Below are 24,849 nucleotides of genomic sequence, written 5' to 3' on the forward strand. Positions count from 1 at the left end.
CCAGGTGAGAGATGAAGATGGGCTGAACTAAGACAGTGGGAGTGGGTGGATGTGGGATCAGCACCTTGTATAGGAAAGAGAGGGCTGCCATTTTCAGGCCATAGAGTATCGATATTTTCATGATTTTGTGTGGGCACTGCCAGCCCAAATTCAGAAACTATTGGCCAATCTGGCAGATTCTTCAAAACCACAGCTGTGATCTCCTTTCTCATAGACTCTTTTTATTTTTCCCCACAGACTATAGAGCTGGTGGTCCCCACTGCCCATTACTATGTGTCTATAGGTGGTGCCACTTCTCAGATCCCCCGAGAACTTCTCTTGTGGGTGCTTGTTCCCTTTGTCTCTTCGGTGCAGTGGAAACACAAAGGGGAAACTGTTCAGAAAAGAACACTACTTAGTTACCTTTAAAGTAACTAACCTCTTTCTACTACCTATGGGCTGGATTCTAGGTGAAGGGGCCTCCATCCCTCTTTCTTTTCAGAATGTTTAAGCCTGAAGCACCAATAGAGATTAAAGTCCTTATTGCACAGAAAACGGGGCCAGAACTCCCAAGAGGTAGAGGGACTGGCCCAAGGACAGTCTTCGAAAGTAGTGGAGCCAGTGTAGTTCCCCATCCCCCTTTCTATGAAGAGGCACCTTTAATTCCCCCCCAATCTGATAATGAGCAGGCAGAGAAGATGCGAGGGGGCAGGTGATGCCATGAACCTAGGTTATGAGCCCAGTTTTTGTTTGTTTTGTTTGAGATTTCCCTCTCTCAACTTAAAGTATCTCCAGCCTCATGCCTGCATCTGAGGGCAAGGACCCTCCTGCTGAAACACATGTGGTTTCCACAGATTCCACAGCCACCTGTCTTAAGGCCTGACTTCCTGCTCACGCCATCCCACATCCCTGGGGCAGGAAGAGGAGCGGGGAAGGCACCTCTACCTCTTTCCATCCTCCTGCTTAGCTGTATCACATTTCACCAGACTGGCACTGTTATTTTCTTAGAACTCGAATGTTTATGTTTAGGGGTCTGAGGTAAAATTCTGTCATTGCACCTGGCTTTTTTTGGCTTTCAGGGAATATGCTCTATTTGGAAATCTTCGCTTATTTTCCCCTAGGCAAGGAGTCATATGCACAAACACATTTTATCTCCTGAGATAAAACCTAGCCAGCTCCCTAAACTCACAGGAAATAATCAGATGCGTCCCTCTTACCTTCACATTAATAAGCACATAATTTATTTAAAATTGGAGGAGGGGCCAGCATTTCCTTCCCTCCACCCCTGCTTGTCACCATCTGACATACTATATAGTTTATACTCTGTTCATTTGTTCATTCATTCAGTCACTTTCTCTCCTCAATAGAATGTAAGGTTTTTTGAGGGCACAGAATTTTGTTTGATTTGCTCATTATTGTATCCCCAGGACCCAATTCAGTGCCTGGCACATAAAAGATACTCAATAAATGTTGAATAAACACTCTGTTGAATGAATAGTTGATTTTCCCTTCCTTTTCTCTGGGGCCTACCACTTCCCTCTCTAGTCACAACAATGTTTTTCCTTTGGCTTAACAGCTAAGAGATCAGATGACCACATCAGCACTGGTGGTGAACTTTATGTAGTGGCAGTGGGTATTTCCTCTCTGCCTCCTACATCTTCACTTACTGAAATCTCATCCATTTTGCAGTCCTACACATCTGCTCCCTGACACCATTCCTTAACCTCACCAAGTCCACAGTAATTTCATCTTCATATGAATCAACAGCACTTAACGCCTGTATCACTCATTTAGAATGTAGCATTTTCTGTTCTGTGCAGCTCATATAACTTTCCCAAACGTGACTGCAATAGGAGGGTCAACAGTAAAACAAGGGGGTAGTGTTTCCTAGGCAGTGCAGGTTTCCTGTCCTACTTTTTCCCCTTTACCCCTTACTCTACAGGACCACATGAGGCTCAGATTAATTTTCTGAATTTACCAAGGATTTAGATCTGAGCCTTATGTTTGCAGGTTGGTCCACTGTGAGGGGTTCTATCTCTTAAATACCTACTAACCAAGTTCACACAGAGGCCAAAAGACAAACAAACTCAATGCCAATTTACTGATTTACTTAGAAGAATAGTACACATTCTAGGTGGACTAGAATGCTTGAATTGGCCTGACTGATACTTCTTTTCCCCCCATTGGCTGAAGATTACTTGATGAACATGGACTCAGAACAAAAGTAACCAACCTAAAGTCACGTCTCTCTTTTAAAGCAGCCTGAGCCCCTCTTCTCTACTACAGGAGCAGTCTGACCTAGGATATCATGGAGATCAATTCCCCTTAGTCATGACCCTTAGGTAATGTTATGATAGGTCCTGCCTGGGCTTACCTCTATACTTCCAAGGATGGCCAAACTCCTGCTTTGATTTCTCCAAATTAGTTTATGATACAAATGATTAGATTTAGCCTAAATTACAGCCTCTCCTCCTAAGATTGCTCCCAGACTCCCATGATCAGAGTTTGGGGTGTCCCCAAATGCTTAGGCAACACCATTTACAGAGTATCTCCTGGTGACAAACTTTCACAGATGGCTAATCATCTATTACATTGGTCTGAAGGCAAATTTATTTCCCATCACTTGGGTACACAGGCTGTTTTGACAAAACTGAAGACATGCCTCCAATTTGACTATAAGCACTAGCGAGCACATGCCTTGTAGGTTTCAATGAAGTATGTCAGTTGATTCAGGGTAGGATGGTCTTTTTAAGTGGCAAATAATGCGGGTAGGGAAAGACTCACTCTCCATTTAAAGTGTTCCTGAGTCAACTAAGTTCATCCACTCTCTACATCTGAAACACTGAAATTATCCGACTTGTTTGAACCAAGGACTACCTGCAAAGCCCTGGGTTTTGAAACACTACTTCAAAATACCTGGGCCTTTTATCCTAGGGATTTCTCTATCCTAAACTCTAGCCAAGTTCAAAATTTAAAAAAAAAATGCAAAGAGAGGGGACTTCTGCCTTTGTTGCCTTTTTCTTTTCTCTTGCAGTTCCACATACAACTCAGCAGTGTGTTTGGGCTGCCAGTCTCCTGGCATAACAGAGAACACAGCCACCCCTGAGATACATTGAGTCTGAATTAAGCAGGCACCACATTTCTGCCTTTTGCACTGCTGGCTGGCAAATGAGCAATGGTTTGTAGAAGCAGCAGGTGCAAGGAGAGATGGCTCCTGCCAGATGGTGCTAAATTAAGGCTCTCTGATACAGAAGGAGTCCCTCCATTAACCCATCCATGACCAAGGTAAAGGGGACAGGGTAGGTTTATGCTTCCTTTGCCTTTGGGGGCTTCTTTTGTCTTAAATGCTGCTCTTGATCTGTCATCTAACCTGGGTTTGTCTTGATACAAACCACAGGGATGATCATGGGAGTGGGGATTTGGAGGGGAAGGCCATGGGGTAATATGCTTTCACTCTGAGCATCTCATATCCTAGAGAATGCCTAACAGGATAACTGCATAGTGTTAGAGTCCTAAAACAAAACCTTTGTATGGCCTCCAACATCAGTGGTTCTACCACTTCCTTGATGTCAGATTAAGTTAAATTAATGTGGGGTTAGGTTAATTAACCTGCTAAGTCACAATTTCCTTATCCATAAAAGGATGATAATTCTACCTGACTTGGGATCAAATAAGAGAAAACCTCATTTGAAAACCATTAGTACAGTCCCTGGCACATGCTAAATAAGCATTTCAGTATAGTTTCATTCTTCCCAGGATATAGTCTTGCACTCTGTCTACCCCACTAAACCAGCCTCATGTAACCTACTGGAGGCTGGCTGATTCCCAGGGTTGGGGCCATCCCAAGAAAGATGAGTTGGCCATAACTATGTCACATGAGATGAAGGATACAGGGAAGCAGCAGCAAGAAGGGAAAGTGAACTTAAAAGTGCCTCCAAACCAGTGTGTCTTGGAGATAGGGCTCCCAGCAGGAAATCCTGTTCCCCCACGTAAATAGCCATGCAGGTTCTTGCCCAGAGAAGTTTCCAGTAACCAGCCCTCCCCTAAATCCTAACCAGGGCACAGACTCAATTCAACAGATCACAGATGATCCCTTAAGGATGCCACCTTTTATTACAAAGCCACTTGGCAGGCTGATGAGCTCATAATAGAAAAGGTAAGCTTCTATTAAAAACCAATATATCAAACCATAAAAAAACTTTTACCTTTCCTTCTTTTCTATTTTTTATGGACTACCCAGGGCTTATTACCCTTATACACTGGCTGTAAGGACGAGGTGGGAAAAAGCGGAAAAGTAAATTACCGTGTTTTGACCGAAAGCCTGTACCATGTGCTGGGGACTTAATTCTAACAAGTATGTGACGTGGGTGGTACTATCCTTATTTTACAAAGGTGAAAACCAAGAGATACTCAATTACTTGCTCAAAGCAAAAAGCAAGCTGCAGGCCAAAGTTGAACCCCAGATCTTTTTCTAGAGCCCACGTACTTTCTTTTACACCACCTGCGCTAAGAGCCTGGCTGCGGGCTGGCTAATACCAGGGAGGCGTGGGGAACGTGGGGCGCGTGGGGTGAGGAGACAAGGTGAGGCCGAGCCGAGGCAGGGAGGGGCTGGCTCCGTGGGCGCAGATGCTCCGAACTCTGCAGGGCCCCCGGCGGGACCCGGAGCGCGGCCCGATTCCACCCAACGTGTCCCACGCCTGCTCCGCTGTCCCGGGAACCGCGGGCCCGAATGCAGGCCCAGTGTCCGCAGGCGCGGCCGCTGCGGGTGCCAGGGAGTCTGTATTCACCCGAGGGGCGCCGGAAATATAAAGGCGCCCGGGTTGCTCAGGCCTGCCTAGGGGCGGCCCGGCAGGCGAACGACCCCCGGGGAGCCTCACGCCAGGCCGCAGCCGTCCCTCCCCGCCGAGCACGCGCGCCTGCCGTGTCAGCAACTTTGTCGCAACACGGCCCAGCGAGGCGGGCCCTAGCTCGTCCCACACCGGTCACGAGGCTGGGACTGAAGCGTCCCGGGCCGGCGCGGCCTTGAACCCTGAGGGAGCCCGCCCTCGGCCACACTCGCCCCTCCCTACCCCCACCATGAGCGGGACGCAGCGCGCGCCACGTCCCCGGCCCCGCCCCTGAGGGCCACGCGGGGACCCCCCCTGGTGACGTCATCACCCTCTAGACTTCGTATGCTCGCGCTCTCCAGAAAAGACGCGAAGATGGTGACGTGTCTGGCAGGCTAGTGCGGCTGTGCGGGAGGTGGTGCAACAAAACGTCCTGCGGCGCCGCCTGGTGGACTAAAAGTCTTCAAGCCGGCCGGAAGCGGGCGCGGGCGTGAGGAGAACGTGGCAGACGTAATCTCGCGCAGGCGCGGAGGCGGCTGCCGCATGACCAGCACCCGCCCTGCGGGGCTGTTGTGCTTCTTTTCTGTTTTTCCTCCTCTTTTCAAAGATTGCGGATGTTAAATTTTTATTTCCCCTGCTTTTAGGCTGTACACTTTACTTTTTTCCTAATTCACCGAAGTAATGAAAATGCTTCAATTTTTTTTGAAGAAAATGATTACCGATACCCCCAATCATCTTTAATCTTTGATCATACTTCCAGAGTTTTTCTTTTGCGTTAAACAAAATTGTGATCTTACTGCATGTATCATTAAATGAAAAGAGGCTTAAGAATGGACGTAAAGGCCCCATTTCAGCCGCAAGGGTAGAGAAGAGGAAGGAGGTAAATGGAGGAAGGGAGAAGTTCAACATAAGGGGATAATAGCAGATATTTGACGAGCCTTTCACACAGTATTTTATTAAGTATTAGCTTCATAACATTAGTAAGGTCATACCATTTGTAAAGCTGCGGAGTTGGGGTTCTGAACCCAGGCCTTAAATTTAACACGGAGGCAGTGATGAGGACAGCAGGAAAAGTGTGCTACGGTACAGTGGAGAAAAGTTGCAGAAATTTGTAGGATGACAGAACCACTTTCTGCTTCTGTAACTTAAGTTGGAGCTAGTTTAAAGGAAAATGCTAGTGTTTCCACGAGCTGGTGCAACTTTGCCTTAGAGGGCCATGAAGTAGCTCACACTACTAACAAACTGCCTTTAACTCCTGGAATACCTAAGCTGCATGCTGAGGACATCAGTGGCTGAGTACCACTGACCTTCAGCCCTGCCGTCTCCCATAGGTGGCTGAGACAAAGGGAAGAGAGATCACAGTTATGGGTGTCTACTTAGTACCAGGACAGGCATTTTACCCTGATGCTCGAAATTCAGTCTCCAATTCAGCAGCATCCCTGTAGTCCAGAATTTTCTGCATCACTTTGGAGCTAGCTAGAAATGCAGAATCTTGAACCCCACTTTAGGCTTTCTGAATCAGAATAAGCATTCTAACAAGATTCCAGGGTGATTCTTGTGCACATTAAAGTTTGAGAAGCAGTGTCGTAGAACTCATCCAGCTCCCTTGGTGAAACATGTGGGATGGTAGAAAGTTGTGAGGGGAGTTCGCAGAGCTGGATGGTGGGAGGACAGGCAGACAGGGAACAAGGTAGGCAAGGAGTTTTTAAAAAAGAATCAAATAAGGAGTGTCAGAAACAGATGCAGAGGAGGAAAATCAGGAAATCAGAATCTTGGAGATAAAAAAGGAAGGAGAAAACGGTGGAGGGGATAAACAGATCCAACCTGGGAAAATTCACAAATAATAGATACTGGCTGTTTATTTCTTTTTCTGTCCTGCCTGTGACTTATGCTTGAGAGGGCCCAGTTTATTTAAAGGGCTAGGGGAAGGCTGCCCCATCCCCTTGTTCTAGGCAGAGTAAACAGGGCTTGTTCTGGTATCTTTATGACATGGGAGAATGAGGGATAGTCGCTGGCTGAGGTCGTGACCAAACAGGGCCTCTTGGCGGACAAACAGAGGTTGCACGCCATAGGTGGCAAGGGCTGGAATGTGAGGCATGTTTACGTGTATGCACGTGTGAGCTGGAGGGAAGGCCAGGTCACTGGCAGACCAGGCTCAACTATGATTAGTGAGAGATGGGAGAAGTTATGTGACTGGGAATTGCTGGGCCTACAAGGCCATAGGGCTGATGACATCTGGTACCTTGAGAGAGCAGGTGGCAGGCCTGCAGACCTTAGCTTAGGTGGGTGGTTCTTGGAGTTAGGTTTCTGGAAAGTCCCTGAGTAGCCTATCACTCTTCTAAAACGAGCAAGCTGTTCAGACGACAGCAGTACTGGTAGAGGCAGGGAGATGGTAGGAGAGAACCGGAGTGCTCTGGGTGGAGGAGCAGCAAGTTGCTGTTCACTTGGAGCTCACAATTTTAGGGGCCCAGAGCTGTTGCTTGAACGGGGTAGTTAAGAAGGCATCCCTCTCATTCCTGTCAATCCACTTAACCTGAGGATGATCAGTGTCTGTGGGAAGCGTTAAACTGTGCAGACATTAAGGTTTTTGAGTTGTGTCTTCCACTGTACAAATGGGGGCTGTAGCATCAGAAGCAGCAGCTGACTAGTCCTTGGAGATGAGAGATTGTCTTCACTAACAGGGAACTGATACAATGGATAGTACAGATGGGAGTATGTCTGGGTGGAGAGGCAGGTAAGTGCAGACTTCAAGAAGTGGTGGGAATTAGTTCTGGGGGGCCCAAAATGAGATCAATGCTGATGGTGTCCCAGCAATGTCTGGTCACTGGTGGTGAGCACAAGTGGTCCTACTGGTCCTCCTAGGCATCTTCTGAGTGGAGAGGGTGTCAAGTTAGTAAAAGGGTCAATGCAACCCCATTCTGGATTATGATGTGATGTGATGGTGTGCTAGGGTGGTCCTGTGTGAAGACCTTAGTGCTTGAGTGGGGGCCCTTTTGGGTGGCTCATTTGCTGCACCAGCCGTATGTTTCACGGCCCTTGTGGTTCCTCTGGATCACAGTCAGGTATTGCTACACTTGGGTATTTGCCTTCCACCTACAGCAGTTAGTCTTGGTCCAAAAACTATCCTCAACGGCCTCAAGGGTCTCAGGTTGAAGGATTTCTCAGAATGGGGCAACCACCATGTTTCCTTGGGTGTTTTTGCTCTTCAGGTAGACCTTTTGTCTCCCCTCGTTTCAGTTTCTTCTCTTCTCCATGCCTATTCCTCTCCTTTAAAGCCCAGAACAATTCTGCCTTATCATGGACTTTGCTGGAATCCCTCCACAGATTTCCCCTAAGTGTCTGAAGCACTTAGGAGCTATCCACAAAAGCTGTACCCTCAGTGGTACAGGGGACAATAGTTAATTTGCCTATCCATTCCACTCTTTTAGGGGCATAGCTCCCCCTTCTACTGAAATGTTCATACCTCCAGTTAGGACAATGAAAGCCCTTCTAGGAAAGTTTTGTCCTTTGTATCAGAGAGAGACAGAGAGAGAGAGAGAGAGAGAGAAACAGGGAGTTATTCTTCACTGTGAAGGCCATACTTTCAGGAGCTTCTGGAGCCAGAATTCCTACCAGGAGGAAGGGCCAGCCTGAGCTGAGAGTTAATGAAGCCCCAGAGAGCAACACAAATGGGTTAGATGGGCCCTGGCTCCAGGGTGCTGAGGCCCAGCCACACCCCCAACTCCACCCTGTCCCCAGCCCTACTTTAGAATCCCTCAACTAGTTATTCATTCCTGTTTTTGCCTAAGATGCTTTGAGTTGGTTTCTTCCACTCACAATCAAAAGAAAACCAAGATTCTTTTTCATATTGATTTTTCTTGTCTTCCCAAGGACATCGAATTATAAGGGATTTATATCAAAGCAGCATGATAAAGTAGACAGAACATGCAATTTGGAGTTGAACACTATTTTTAATGCTGTTTCCAGCATTAAAGGCTGTTTCTTTAACTTTATAAAAGAAGGGGTAATGCTTAAACTCAAAAGAATAATGAGGACTAGATGAAAAAAATGTTTGAGAATGAAAAATATGTTTGAGAATGAAAATGGAAGTGCCTGGCACATAGTAGGAGTGTAGAAAATATTCTTTTCTTTCATTTCTCCTTAAAGGCAAGCTTCCAGTTCTGTGCTAGAAACTGAATTTTGCCAGCTGTTAAGCTTTTCTGGGGAACAGAATAGGAAATAAAATATTAAGCAAATAAACAATTATATAAGCATTAGTTGAAAGGTCAGTATTCTCTCTACCTTGTTCCTTTTTTTCCCATTTCACTATTATCTAAATCCCCCAGAAGATTTATAATTTTATAAACAGGCCAACACGAGGTATGCTTTTGGAAAACTAGTGACACTATGCTTTATTTGAGAATGGAATAAAGGGCATAGCTGGAAATCTGCCAGGATGAGCCATAACATTCTGTCCTAACCAGGTTATTACTACCTTTCCACCACTGTTGGTGTCAGGCCGAGTACCCTAACTTCTTAGAAAGAGAATTAGAAAAAGGGCGAAACAAACTAAAGGTAAGCCCAAAAAAGGAAAAGTGAACTGGTTTTTTTTTTGTTCCTTTTAAAACTTTAGCAGAAAAACTGTCCAAGTTATAATGAAGACTAAACACAGTGGCACCAAAAAGGCTATTTACAAGAGCTTTTCTTCAACAGAACCCACCTGAATGCTTTGAGAAACTGCACCTTCGCTAAGAGCAGTTCACTAAGGAACAGGCCATCTAAGTGTCTAACTAGTATTTAAAGTTGTCAAGGGGTGGGGATGTGCAAATTCAGCAGCAAAAGACGCTTCTGTTCTTTTCAGGGGAAAGTGATGGTAGTCAGAGGGGCCAGTTCCAAGGGCTGGTCCGGGGGGGCCCGCTGATCTTGGTATTCCGCCACGTGCCCGTTCCGGTGGTGCCCATACTCAAACTTGATCCGCAGCTCACCAATCTTGGACTGGGGAAGGATATCTGGGATCCACTCGATGATGAAAGGTGTTGGTTCCTTTTGATCTGGGGAAGTGTTACCTAAAAAGAAAAAAAAAGGAACACTGATTAGAACAATTCTACCTGATTCTCATGGGTGTTCTTAATAGTAAGTAGTTGTTTCCTGAGTTGGAGTAGAGCCCCTTCCGCTTCTGACAACCAGAAGACTGGACAGGTTTATAAATTCCGTGGTGACTGGGATATCACATTTCTTGATCGCTATGAAGTGAGAACATTTATATCTAATAATAGGGCTTACTGATGCTTCAGGCTAGAGTAACAGTCAGATGGCAAATTCAAAGTGAAAAAACTCAGATACAATTACTTAAACCTACCAGTTAAACAATGAAGACTGTCAAAAGATAAAAGTAAAAAACAAAAATTTAAAAGTGAGCATAAGAAAACAAGAAAGAATATAGGAGAAAGACCTTATCTAATGATGTATGTACCTTTTTCTCTCAGCACTTTATTTCTGACTTCATAAGCTAATGTATTATTTTTGACTTCACTCTCATTCTTTCACCACTTTACTCCAACCAGTAGCGTTTTCTAAACCCTTTCCTCCATTTTTTTTTTTTTTTGGTCATTTCCTTAGCGGTTTACCAAGACACCATTTATATGAGGAGAAACAAAGAAACAAAGCCTCCATCTACAACAGACTGATAACCTTGTGGGTGGGTGTTTTTTGGTCTGTTTCTTCTGACAGTAAAATATTAATGTTAGGTATCGCCTGACTCTTGTGTTTGTCACAGACATCTTACTATCACTCCAATTCAAATACTGTCTGGCCGAGTGTGCTCTCATGGAGTCGCTTTCAACTTCTCACATAAATACCAAAGAAGACACAGAAAAAGCAGAGAACTCTCAACAATGAAAACTAAGACTATTGCCAGCATCTGAGAATAAATACAAAGCAGATGGACATGGATGGTGAGAAACCTCCTTAGGCTTCTGCCCACAGCGTATTCCAGCTTCTCTTCATACAGGGAGGCCGCATGGAAAAAAGGCAGGAAGGAGGTTTGTGCCCCCCACCGTCTGTGCCCTGACTAGATCTTGCACAAACTAGAAAACAAGCAGTCCCACTTGGCACCCTTTAAAAAGCCTGGCACCTGCCCCTCCCCATACGTGGGAGAAATAGCGGGGGGAACCCTAGAAAATCACATGCTGACTGGAGTGCAAGGGTAATTCAGTGGTAGAATTCTCGCCTGCCATGCAGGAGACCTGAGTTCAATTCCGGCCCGTGCACTTCCCCGCCCCTCACCCCCCCCCCCCCCCAAATTCCACAAATGGTGTTGCAATATGGAAAAAGAATGAAGTGTGACCCCCACCAAACAGCATACAAAAAAATAAAATAAAATAAACATGCTAAAAATTTTAGTAAGTATCTTCCATACATTCCACTGGCTCAAATTAGCAAAGAGGGAGGTGGAGATGCTGGGAGATGCCCTCTGACAGAAAAGAGAAACACCAGGAACTGGGCTGGAAACTGGGCGTCAGCCCTCCGACTGCAGATCTGAGGATGGGATCTGGCCATTCGCCAGCAGTGGGTCCCAGCTGATCTGTTTTTTGCCAAAACTTGACTCTGGATAGATCTTACTCTGTTTAGGAATAAGTAAGGAAAAAAAAAAGAAAAGAAACAAAACACCCCACACATATACGCGCACACACATTACAAAAAAGGTGGAAGGAGGGTATGGTGCCCAACAGATGGAGGGATCCCAAGGGTACAATGACCGAGAATCAGAATGGCCGACTGTGATACATTTATATGATGGAATATGGTGTGAATACAAAAGGAAGGGCATTAAGAGGCGCACACTATATAATGATAGTGACTAAATGTACAAATTTTAAAAATGTTTTTGCATGAGGAAGAACATAGGAATGTCATTACTGCAGGGTGTTGAAAATTGATAGTAATTAATATTTTAAAATTTTAACTTATGTGTGAGACTAAAGCAAAAAAATGTTTATTCGGTACAAAATTTATATTTTGACTAGTGCATTTCCTAATATAACTTATGTAGACAGCTTAACTGAACATCATAAGTACATGGGACAATAAGTAGGGCATGAGATTTTGTTGGTTTGCCCAGAGTGATGTCCCAATAAATCCCAGAGTGATTTGAACAGTGAATAAAAAAGTATTTGCAAAGTCCCCTTCAGGGAATGGTGAGAAAGGGGCAAAATTCAACTTTCCCAAGTTGAATTCTTGATATTCTCACAAGCAGTGCAGACAACCAAAGCAATAGGCTGAGCCCCCAGTCTTGTTCATATGAAACTTAACCCCACAAAGGATAGGTCAAGCCTACTTAAAATTAGGCCTAAGAGTCACCCCCAAAAGAACATTTTTTGTTGCTCAGATGTGGCCTTTCTCTTCAGCCAACACAACAAGCAAACTCACCACCCTCCCCCGTCTATGTGGGACATGATTCCCCGGGGTGTGGACCTTCCTGGCAACGTGGGACAGAAATCATAGAATGAGGTGAGACTCAGCATCAAGGGATTGAGAAAACCCTTTTGACCAAAAGGGGGAAGAGTGAAATGAGACAAAGTGTCAATGGCTGAGAGATTCCAAACAGAGTTGAGAGGTTATCCTAGAGGTTATTCTTATGCATTAAACAGATATCACCTTGTTATCTGTTTAATGTAGATGTAATGGAGAGGCTGGAGGGAACTGCCTGAAAATGTAGAGCTGTGTTCCAGTAGCCATGTTTCTTGATGATGATTGTATAATGATATAGCTTTCACAATGTGGCTGTGTGATTGTGAAAACCTTGTGTCTGATGCTCCTTTTATCTTCCTTGTCAAAAGATGAGTAGAACATATGGAATAAAAATAAATAATAGGGGGAACAAATGTTAAAATAAATTTAGCTCAAAATGCTAGTGATCAATGGAAGGGAGGGGTAAGGGGTATGGTATGTATAATTTTTTTTTCTGTTTTCGTTTTATTTCTTTTTCTGTTGTCTTTTTATTTCTTTTTCTGAATTGATGCAAATGTTCTAAGAAATTATCATGATGATGAATATGCAACAATGTGATGATATTGTGAATTACTGATTATATATGTAGAACAGAATGATCATATGTTAAGAATGTTTGTGTTTCTTTGTCATATATTTTTTTTAATTTAAAAATTAAAAAATGTAGAGCTGTGTTCCAGTAGCCATGTTTCTTGAAGATGATTATATAATGATATAGCTTTCACAGTGTGACTGTGATTGTGAAAACCTTGTGTCTGATGCTCCTTTTATCTACCTTATCAACAGATGAGTAAAATATATGGAATAAAAATAAATAATAGGGGGAACAAATGTTAAAATAAATTTAGTAGATTGAAATGCTAGTGGATCAATGAAAGGGAGGGGTAAGGGGTATGGGATGTATGAATTTTTTCTGTTTTCTTTTTATTTCTTTTTCTGAATTGATGTAAATGTTCTAAGAATGATCATGATGATGAATATGTAACTGTGATGATATTGTGAATTACTGATTATATATGTAGAACAGAATGATCATAAGTTAAGAATGTGTTCATTTGTTGTATTTAAAAAAAATTAATTAAAAAAAGAGGTGCACACTAGCTGAATAAACCTTGGGGACAATGTGTTGTACAAAATAAGCCATAAACAAAAGAACAAATATGCTAAGGTTTCTCTCAGATAATACTTCTAAGAAAATGGGAGCCTAGCTTGTAAGTAAGCCCTTATAGCAGGGACATTAAGTCTGAAGTTGTAAATGCATTTCTAGATTCTGAGATACTGTGTCTTGGAACTCTGAGTAACTCTGAGTAATTGTGTGTCATCTAAGATCCAGAAAAGGAGTGCTGCAGCCCTGAAAGCTAGCATAGCTATATATAATAGTTAAAGTAACTGAAAAAAGAGATCAGGCCTCAATTAGAGTTTAAAGTGAAGCCAATCTGGCTGGGCTTAAAGGTAAATTAGAACACAAAGTTAAAGATGATACTCTATGTATTCTAGACCTTTACCTACTGTATGAGACCAAAGGCAAAGGTTTATTATGTCTAGAACCTAAATTTTCTGTAACACATAATTTAAACCAACCTATCTGGATAGCTCATTTAAACAACCCACACTCTTGGAGTCCAGAACGTGAATGAGGTCCTGTGTTTCTATATACCTTAATATAATACCAGGATACATCTTGGATTATGATGGGTTGACAATTAAAACGTATTGGTAGAGTCCCTTGAGGGTCAAAAGAGGGAAAATACATATATATATGATGAAAAATATATATATTTCCATATGTATATATATGGAACTATTAAACTTTCCCATCTGGAAAACCCTGGGTACCCTCTTAACCACTGGGGGCTCCCAAGAAAATAGACTAAGCCCTAGATTTTGAGCTTTGCCCACACGAAACTTATTTCTGTAGGGGAGAAGCTAAGACTACTTATAACTAGGCCTAAGAGTTGCTTCCCTGAAGCTTCTTTGTTGCTCAGATGCAGTCTTTCTCTCTTTAAGCCCAACTTTGCAAGGAGAATGGCTAACCTCCCCCTTATGTGGGACAAGACATTCAGGGGTGAAAATCTCCCTGACAGTGTGGGGCCTGGCTCGTGGGGATAAGTCTGGGTCTGGCATGGTGCGGTGGGATCAACTACACCTTCCAGACCAAAAGGGGAAAAAGAAGTGTAATAAAATAAGGCATCAGTGGCCAAGAGAGATCAGATGAAGTCAAGAGGCTATTCTGGAGGCTACTCTTATACAAGCTCTAGTTAGATAGTGCTAATTGCCATGGTCTGCTAAAGCCCAACCAATATCACACCTGTTCACTGAGACCCTATAAAAGTTTCATGAACTAGGTTTGCCTTCCTGGAACCTATAATTCCCAGAGGTTTCCTAGGTCAGATAAATCCAGAAACTCAGCAGGACCAGCCTCTCCAAGACTATCAATTAATTATATTGTAGCCAAGAAATCAGGATTTAAGGGATGATTTTGAATATTGAATTGTTATATAAATATTTCTTTTTGCTTTCTGGCATATTGTAGTAGATAGGGAAATATCTGACATCTCTGAATTGTAATCCAGCTACCTTGATTTCTGATAATGATTGTACAGCCCTTATCTTCTGCCCTTGTGATTATAAAAACCTTGTAATTAACCTTCATCTGTACCAAGGTATCCAGTTTTCCAACTTTAGAGTCTTGTAATCACTAAAGATAGCCCCTGATGACTGTTAATGAAGGGTCTTGGGTCTGCCCAGAACTAACCCACCTCAAGTCCCAAATTATCTTTATGACTGAGACTGGATTTAATTGAGGTAGGCCCACATGACATGTGCAGCAGCTTAGACTTAAATCTACAAGTCACCTACACCCCATTCCACCATTTTCTTGCATAAACTCGGTGACTAAGCATGTAATCGATCTGTGCATGCTCAATAATTAGATCACCTGTAATTACATCATCTGGGGCCAAATGTGGTCATTATCCTAAACCCTGTCCACCTTTTCTCTAATAAGCTACCCAAATTACTGCAGTTTGGGAAGACAGATTTTGGGCAATTAGGCCATCTGCTTTCCAATAAACTCTTTCTCTCTTTGAAATCCTTGTGTCTCAGGAATTGGTTATGGAGCAGATTGGGCAGAAGAGTCCATGGTCTTTGTCAGGTAACAATTTCCCCCTATCCTTTAGAGTTGACACCCCTTCTCAACAAGAAAAAGTCAGAAGGGACTTTGCCCAAAGATCCCTATAGACTGGGAGAAGGATCAAAGGAGAAGGAGGAGGTATAACAGAGACAGTAGGATTTTACAGACAAATTTGATTAATTACTATATTAATATTCCTTCTAGCCTCCAATGTTTTGGAGCAGCTAGAAGGAAAAATCTGAATTGGTGGAATGGTAGCCCATGACAAACTCTGGGAATCTTTAGTGTAACCGCTTGTTGAAGAATGCTTTGAAAACTATTGCTTTCTTTCTTTGATTTGTATATATGTTATATTTTACAATAAAAAGTAAAAACAAACAAACAAACAAAAAAAACCCACAAGGAAAGTTTGACAAACTGCCATCCCAAGAGGCGCCTAAGGGAGCCTGACAACTAAATGTAATGTGTCCTCACTGGGGTCCTGGAAGAGAAAAAGGACATTAAGTGAAAGCAAAGGAAATCTGAATAGAGTATGGACTTTAGTTAATTAAATAAAAAAGGGGATTGGTGGTTGGGGGGTTTGAGATAGAGTAGCTAGAAGAATCAAGGGAAGGGAAAGCAATTACTGCTGTATGACAAAGAAAATTCCACAAACTGTTTGTCCTCAAGAGGACAAAATAAGACCTGGTCTCTGGGGAAATAGGGCCAAAAGAATCATAAAGAGAGCCCAGGAGAGGAAAAGACAGCTGGATGAGATTAAAAGGCAGACTAGCAAGTTTCAAGGGAACCACAAAGAAACAGAGTTCAAATGCCCCTAGTTTAAAACATACTACAAATCCATAATAATAAAAAAAAGTGTGGTACTGACATATGTCCAGACAGATTAAAGGAGTAAAATAGAAAGACCAGAAATAGGCACAAACAGAACAGGAATGCAGCATGTGGTAAATGTGCCATTTCCGATTAGTAAAAGAAATACAAAGAAGTATTTCTTAAAATAAATGGTGTGCATTAATTACTTAACTATCTACAAGAAAATAAAATGTCAAAACTTACCTTATTTTATTACATCAAAATAAATTCCAGAGGATCAACGATTTAAACATGAAAAACTCAGGTTAAGGAATGCTTTTGAAAAATATAAAATTAAATACTAGCAGAATTAAAAATATGGTATCACCTTCAAAAACAATGAAGAAGATAAAGCACAGAAAACATAGTAGTTAATTTAGCAAAAAAAACCGAAACAAAAAGAAAGCACAGAAAAAGAAGACCATATTAATTATAAAAGACAAAGGGGAGAAACCATTAAAATTGAAAAAAAAATCAAAACTAACACTATAATGTTGATAAGAGATACAAAAGTTAAAAGTAAAAAGGATGGCAAATATATATTAGAAAAATAAAAAAATAATAGAATGCTGGTAATTGTTGTAATATTGGATAAAGAAGAATATAGGACAAAAGTTATCTTTACTTTGATAAAGTATAAATTTACATAATAACGTATTTGTCAATAACTCTGCTGCACCAACAACATTGCATTAAAATACTTAAAGCCTTTTAGAAATACAAAAAGACATTTACAGAAATATAATTGCAAGAGGAAATGGTATCATGATCCTCTAGCAAGGTCTTTGGTCTTTGGCAAGTCAGAGAGATAATATCTATGATAAAGAAGATTTAAACAATAAAACTAGTAAGGTTGACTTAAAAGCTGTATAAAACTTTGTGTCATATAACATCTTTTCAGGCACAATTCAAGATCATCTATTAATTTAGTGAGAAAATATTTTTAAATCCTAAAAAAATAGACAATGACAAGGCAAATTTTCTAAACACAATTTAATAAAACTAGAAATTGAAAATTTAAGAATATGAAGTTTGTGCAGATTTGAAAGGATTTATGCACCCTAGAAAAGCCATGTTTTAATTCTAATCAATCTTGTGGGAGCAACCATTTCTTCTAATCCCTATTCAACACTATAGGTTGGAAGTTTGATTAGGTTATCTCCATGGAGATGTGACTCAATCATTTATGGGTATTAAACTTGATTAGATGGAGATGTGTCTCCACCCATTCTATGTCTTGATTAGTTTACTGGAATCCTATAAAAGAGGAGACATTTTGGAGAGTCCTTCTGAGGAAGAGGAGAGAGCCACAGAACCGTGACAGAATGACAGAGAACCAGAGAGTCCACCAGCCATCACCTATGGGACAAAGAAGCAGAACGTCTCCCTGGGAGCTTCATGAAGCAAGAAGCCTGGAGAGAAAGCTAGCAGATGCCACCATGTTCACCATGTGCCCTTCCACCTGAGAGAGAAATGCTGAAACTTCTTGAACCAAGGTATCTTTCCCTGGATGCCTTAGATTGGACATTTCTATAGACTTTTAAAAATTTGGACAATTTCACAGTCTTAGAAATGTAAACCAGCAACTTACTAAATTCCCGTTTTTAAAAGCCATTCCACTTCAGGTTTATTGTATTCTGGCAGTTAGCAAACTAGAACAAAGATCAAAAGGCTCAACCAGACCGGCTCCTCCGCCACCGGCCTCGACAGCCTTGCCACCCTCACTTCCTCCTCCAGAACAGCTACTGGGGGAGTGGAGATGATACAGAGCAGCTCCCGGAGCCACGACGGAGATCAAAGGGACGGCGTACCCCATCCTGGAACGGCTGACTGTCTGGGAGAATCAGCTCCGGTGAGATCGCCGAGGGGCACGGGCTTTCCCGGGCAGGACGGCAAGCGGCCGGAGTCCCTCCCTTCCTCCTTCCCAGGCCAGCTGGCAGAATTGAACAGGCGGTCCCCTCGGGCCGCAGTGGCTGGCGCCCCCACTACGCGAGGCCCCCCGAACCAACTGAGAGAGTTGGGTTGGAAATCACCAGACTGCGGAGAACAGTAATGGGGGGGGGGGTGTCCCTTCCAAACATGTGACTCCCCGGTCCGGCTGGGAACGGTGCACTCTCCCGGGCTGCGGCGGCTGGCGCCCTCCCGCCACGCTTGGCGCCCCGGGTCGACTAGGAAATTCGGTCGGGCGCTCTCCCGGGCTGCGGCAACGGGCGACCCTCCCCGCGTTCAGACCCCCGGGCCAGCTGGCACTCTTCCAAGCCGCTTCGGCTGACGAAACTCCCCCACGGCGAGAATTTTCCAAAGTTAAAGGACCCAGACCACCTTTTACTGGTGGAACCCGCAGACAAATGTGTGCCACGAGCGCCACCTACTGGGCAGGATAAGAAAAACAGAACCCAGAGATTTCACAGAAAAATCTTTCAACCTGTTGGGTCCAACACCCAGGGAAATCTGACTAAATGCCGAGACGCCAGCAGAAGATAACGGATCACGCTCAGAAAATTGAAAATATGGCCCAGTCAAAGGAACAAACCAATAGCTCAAATGAGATACAGGAGCTGAAAAACTAATGCTGAATATACGAACAGAAATGGAAAACCTCTTCAAAAACGAAATTGATAAATTGAGGGAGGACATGAAGAAGACATGGGCTGAACAAAAAGAAGAAATAGAAAAACTGAAAAAACAAATCACAGAGCTTATGGAAGTGAAGGATAAAGTAGAAAAGATGGAAAAAACAATAGATACCTACAATGATAGATTTAAAGAGACAGAAGATAGAATTAGTGATTTGGAGGATGGAACATCTGAATTCCAAAAAGAAACAGAAACTATTGGGAAAAGAATGGAAAATTTTGAACAGGGGATCAGGGAACTCAAGGACAATAAGAACCGCACAAATATATGTGTTGTGTGTGTCCCAGAAGGAGAAGAGAAGGGAAAAGGAGGAGAAAAACTAATGGAAGAAATTATCACTGAAAATTTCCCAACTCTTATGAAAGACCTAAAATTACAGATCCAAGAAGTGCAGCGCACCCCAAAGAGATTAGACCCAAATAGGCGTTCTCCAAGACACTTACTAGTTAGAATGTCAGAGGTCAAAGAGAAAGAGAGGATCTTGAAAGCAGCAAGAGAAAAACAATCCATCACATACAAGGGAAACCCAATAAGACTATGTGTAGATTTCTCAGCAGAAACCATGGAAGCTAGAAGACAGTGGGATGATATATTTAAATTACTAAAAGAGAAAAACTGCCAACCAAGACTCCTATATCCAGCAAAATTGTCCTTCAAAAATGAGGGAGAAATTAAAACATTCTCAGACAAAAAGTCACTGAGAGAATTTGTGACCAAGAGACCAGCTCTGCAAGAAATACTAAAGGGAGCACTAGAGTCAGAACCGAAAAGACAGAAGAGAGAGGTATGGAGAAGAGTGTAGAAAGAAGGAAAGTCAGATATGATATATATAATACAAAAGGCAAAACGGTAGAGGAAAATATTATCCAAACAGTAATAACACTAAATGTTAATGGACTGAATTCCCCAATCAAAAGACATAGACTGGCAGAATGGATTAAAAAACAGGATCCTTCCATATGCTGTCTACAGGAAACACATCTTAGACCCAAAGATAAACATAGGTTGAAAGTGAAAAGTTGGGAAAAGATATTTCATGCAAATAACAACCAGAAAAGAGCAGGAGTGGCTATACTAATATCCAACAAATTAGACTTCAAATGTAAAACAGTTAAAAGAGACAAAGAAGGACACTATATACTAATAAAAGGAACAATTAAACAAGAAGACATAACAGTCATAAATATTTACGCACCGAACCAGATGCCCGAAAATACGTGAGGAATACACTGCAAACACTGAAAAGGGAAATAGACACATATACCATAATAGTTGGAGACTTCATTTCACCACTCTCATCAATGGACAGAACATCTAGACAGAGGATCAATAAAGAAATAGAGAATCTGAATATTACTATAAATGAGCTAGACTTAACAGACACTTATAGGACATTACATCCCACAACAGCAGGATACACCTTTTTCTCAAGTGCTCATGGATCATTCTCAAAGATAGACCATATGCTGGGTCACAAAGCAAGTCTTAACAAATTTTAAAAGATTGAAATCATACACAACACTTTCTCGGATCATAAAGGAACGAAGTTCGAAATCAATAATAGGTGGAGTGCCAGAAAATATACCAATATGTGGAGGCTCAACAACACACTCTTAAACAACAAGTGGGTCAAAGAAGAAATTGCAAGAGAAATTAGTAAATACCTCGAGGCGAATGAAAGTGAAAACACAACATATCAAAACTTATGGGACGCAGCAAAGGCAGTGCTAAGAGGGAAATTTATTGCCCTAAATGCTTATATCAGAAAAGAAGAAAAGGCAAAAATGCAGGAATTAACTGTCCACTTGGAAGAACTGGAGAAAGAACAGCAAACTAATCCCAAAGCAAGCAAAAGGAAAGAAATAACAAAGATTAGAGCAGAAATAAATGAAATTGAAAACATGAAAACAATAGAGAAAATTGGCAGAATGGCAGAATGGATTAAAAAACAGGATCCTTCCATATGCTGTCTACAGGAAACACATCTTAGACCCAAAGATAAACATAGGTTGAAAGGGAAAGGTTGGGAAAAGATATTTCATGCAAATAACAACCAGAAAAGAGCAGGAGTGGCTATACTAATATCCAACAATATTCTGCCATTGGCAGAATCCAACCAGAAGTTGGATGTATGAGAAAATCAATAAGATTGATGGGCCCTTATCAAGATTGACAAAAAGAAGAAGAGAGAGGATGCAAATAAATAAGATCAGAAATGGAAGAGGAGACATAACTACTGACCTCACAGAAATAAAGGAGGTAATAACAGGATACTATGAACAACTTTACGCTAATAAATACAACAATTTAGATGAAATGGACGGGTTCCTGGAAAGACATGAACAACCAACCTTGACTCAAGAAGAAATAGATGACCTCAGCAAACCAATCACAAGTAAAGAGATTGAATTAGTCATTCAAAAGCTCCCTAAAAAGAAAAGTCCAGGACCAGACAGCTTCACATGTGAATTCTATCAAACATTCCAGAAAGAATTAGTATCAACTCTCCTCAAACTCTTCAAAATAATCGAAGTGGAGGGAAAACTACCTAATTCATTCTATGAAGCCAACATCACCCTCATACCAAAACCAGGCAAAGATATTACAAAAAAAGAAAACTACAGACCAATCTCTCTAATGAATATAGATGCAAAAATTCTCAATAAAATTCTAGCAAATTGTATCCAACAACACATTAAAAGAATTATACATCATGACCAAGTAGGATTCATCCCAGGTATGCAAGGATGGTTCAACATAAGAAAATCAATTAATGTAATACACCACATCAACAAATCAAAGCAGAAAAATCACATGATCATCTCAATTGATGCAGAGAAGGCATTTGACAAGATTCAACATCCTTTCCTGTTGAAAACACTTCAAAAGATAGGAATACAAGGGAACTTCCTTAAAATGATAGAGGGAATATATGAAAAACCCACAGCTAATATCATCCTCAATGGGGAAAAATTGAAAACTTTCCCCCTAAGATCAGGAACAAGACAAGGATGTCCACTATCACCACTATTATTCAACATTGTGTTGGAAGTTCTAGTCAAAGCAATTAGACAAGAAAAAGAAATACAAGGCATCAAAATTGGAAAGGAAGAAGTAAAACTATCACTGTTTGCAGACGATATGATACTATACGTCGAAAACCCGGAAAAATCCACAACAAAACTACTAGAGCTAATAAATGAGTACAGCAAAGTAGCAGGTTACAAGATCAACATTCAAAAATCTGTAGCTTTTCTATACACTAGTAATGAACAAGCTGAGGGGGAAATCAAGAAACGAATCCCATTTACAATCGCAACTAAAAGAATAAAATACCTAGGAATAAATTTAACCAAAGAGACAAAAACCTATATAAAGAAAACTACAAAAAACTGCTAAAAGAAATCACAGAAGACCTAAATAGATGGAAGGGCATACCGTGTTCATGGATTGGAAGACTAAATATAATTAAGATGTCAATCCTACCTAAACTGATCTACAGATTCAATGCAATACCAATCAAAATCCCAACAACTTATTTTTCAGAATTAGAAAAACCAATAAGCAAATTTATCTGGAAGGGCAGGGTGCCCCGAATTGCTAAAAACATCTTGAGGAAAAAAAACGAAGCTGGAGGTCTCGTGATGCCAGACTTTAAGGCATATTATGAAGCCACAGTGGTCAAAACAGCATGGTATTGGCATAAAGATAGATATATCGACCAATGGAATTGAATAGAGTGCTCAGATATAGACCCTCTCATCTATGGACATTTGATCTTTGATAAGGCAGTCAAGCCAACTCACCTGGGACAGAACAGTCTCTTCAATAAATGGTGCCTAGAGAACTGGATATCCGTATGTAAAAGAATGAAAGAAGACCCGCATCTCACACCTTATACAAAAGTTAACTCAAAATGGATCAAAGATCTAAACATTAGGTCTAAGACCATAAAACAGTTAGAGGAAAATGTAGGGAGATATCTTATGAATCTTACAACTGGAGGTGGCTTTATGGACCTTAAACCTAAAGCAAGAGCACTGAAGAAATAAATAAATAAATGGGAGCTCCTCAAAATTAAACACTTTTGTGCATCAAGGAACTTCATCAAGAAAGTAGAAAGACAGCCTACACAATGGGAGATAATATTTGGAAATGACATATCAGAAAAAGGTCTAGTATCCAGAATATATAAAGAGATTGTTCAACTCAACAACAAAAAGACAGCCAAGCCAATTACAAAATGGGAAAAAGACTTGAACAGACACCTACCAGAAGAGGAAATATGGATGGCCAAGAGGCACATGAAGAGATACTCAATGTCCCTGGCCATTAGAGAAATGCAAATCAAAACCACAATGAGATATCATCTCACACCCACCAGAATGGCCATTATCAACAAAACAGAAAATGACAAGTGCTGGAGAGGATGCGGAGAAAGAGGCACACTTATCCACTGTTGGTGGGAATGTCAAATGGTGCAACCACTGTGGAAGGCAGTTTGGCGGTTCCTCAAAAAGCTGAATATAGAATTGCCATACGACCCAGCAATACCATTGCTAGGTATCTACTCAAAGGACTTAAGGGCAAAGACACAAACGGACATTTGCACACCAATGTTTATAGCAGCGTTATTTACAATTGCAAAGAGATGGAAACAGCCAAAATGTCCATCAACAGACGAGTGGCTAAATAAACTGTGGTATATACATACGATGGAATATTATGCAGCTTTAAGACAAGATAAACTTATGAAGCATGTAATAACATGGATGGACCTAGAGAATATTATGCTGAGTGAGTCCAGCCAAAAACTAAAGGACAAATACTGTATGGTCCCACTGATGTGAACGGACATTCGAGAATAAACCTGAAATATGTCATTGGTAACAGAGTCCAGCAGGAGGTAGAAACAGGGTAAGACAATGGGCAATTGGAGCTGAAGGGATACAGACTGTGCAACAGGACTAGATACAAAAACTCAAAAATGGACAGCACAATAATACCTAATTGTAAAGTAATCATGTTAAAACACTGAATGAAGCTGCATCTGAGCTGTAGGTTTTTGTTTTGTTTTTACTATTATTACTTTTATTTTTTTTCTCTATATTAACATTCTATATCTTTTTCGGTTGTGTTGCTAGTTCTTCTAAACCGATGCAAATGTACTAAGAAACGATGATCATGCATCTATGTGATGATGTTAAGAATTACTGATTGCATATGTAGAATGGTATGATTTCTAAATGTTGGGTTAATTTCTATTTTTCCGTTAATTAAAAAAAAAAAAAAGAGAAGGGGTAATTGGAGCTGAAGGGATACAGACTGTGCAACAGGACTGGATATAAAAACTCAGAAATGGACAGCACAATACTACCTAATTGTAATGCAATTATGTTAAAACATTGAATGAAGCTGCATGTGAGGTATAGGTTTTTTTTTCTCTCTATTATTGTTTTAATTCTTATTCTGTTGTCTTTTTATTTCTTTTTCTAAATCGATGCAAATGTACTAAGAAATGATGAATATGCAACTATGTGATGATATTAAGAATTACTGATTGTACATGTAGAATGGAATGATTTCTAAATTTTTTGTTAATTTTTTTTTTAATTAGTAAAAAAAAGATAAAAAAAGTGTTTTTATTCAGGGTCTTTTAAATATGCACGTTTATAGAATGAATTTCTAAGATGGAGATAAATTATAATCTAAGATACTACTCCTTATTGCCTCCCATCCCCAATTTTAATATTTTCTGAGATCTGACTGTATCTTACAATCAGAGCAGTTTTCATAGGACAAAGTTTCTTTTTCCACCAAAAAAATCTATTAAGTGTGCACAATACAATCAAGGGTCTTAGGACCAAAAAATAGATAATGATATGTAGCATTTCTCAAACTTAATTGACCACAGAATGTTTTTTACACACAATA

General features: G+C 41.2%; 1 protein-coding gene across 6 annotated transcripts in view; it reads right to left on the reverse strand.

Moving 5' to 3' along the window:
• Positions 1-9,133: 9,133 nt before the first annotated feature.
• Positions 9,134-24,849, reverse strand: part of C17H2orf42 (chromosome 17 C2orf42 homolog) — a 59,779-nt gene continuing 44,063 nt past the window's right edge. For all 6 annotated transcript variants that reach the window (XM_077134474.1, XM_077134472.1, XM_077134475.1 and 3 more), the window contains one exon: positions 9,134-9,850. In XM_077134474.1, coding sequence (XP_076990589.1) covers positions 9,642-9,850 — 209 coding nt within the window. In that variant the 3' untranslated portion in view covers positions 9,134-9,641. The remainder of the gene's footprint in view (positions 9,851-24,849) is intronic.

This window comes from Tamandua tetradactyla, chromosome 17 (assembly GCF_023851605.1).
Source record: "Tamandua tetradactyla isolate mTamTet1 chromosome 17, mTamTet1.pri, whole genome shotgun sequence".
NCBI lineage: Eukaryota > Metazoa > Chordata > Mammalia > Pilosa > Myrmecophagidae > Tamandua > Tamandua tetradactyla.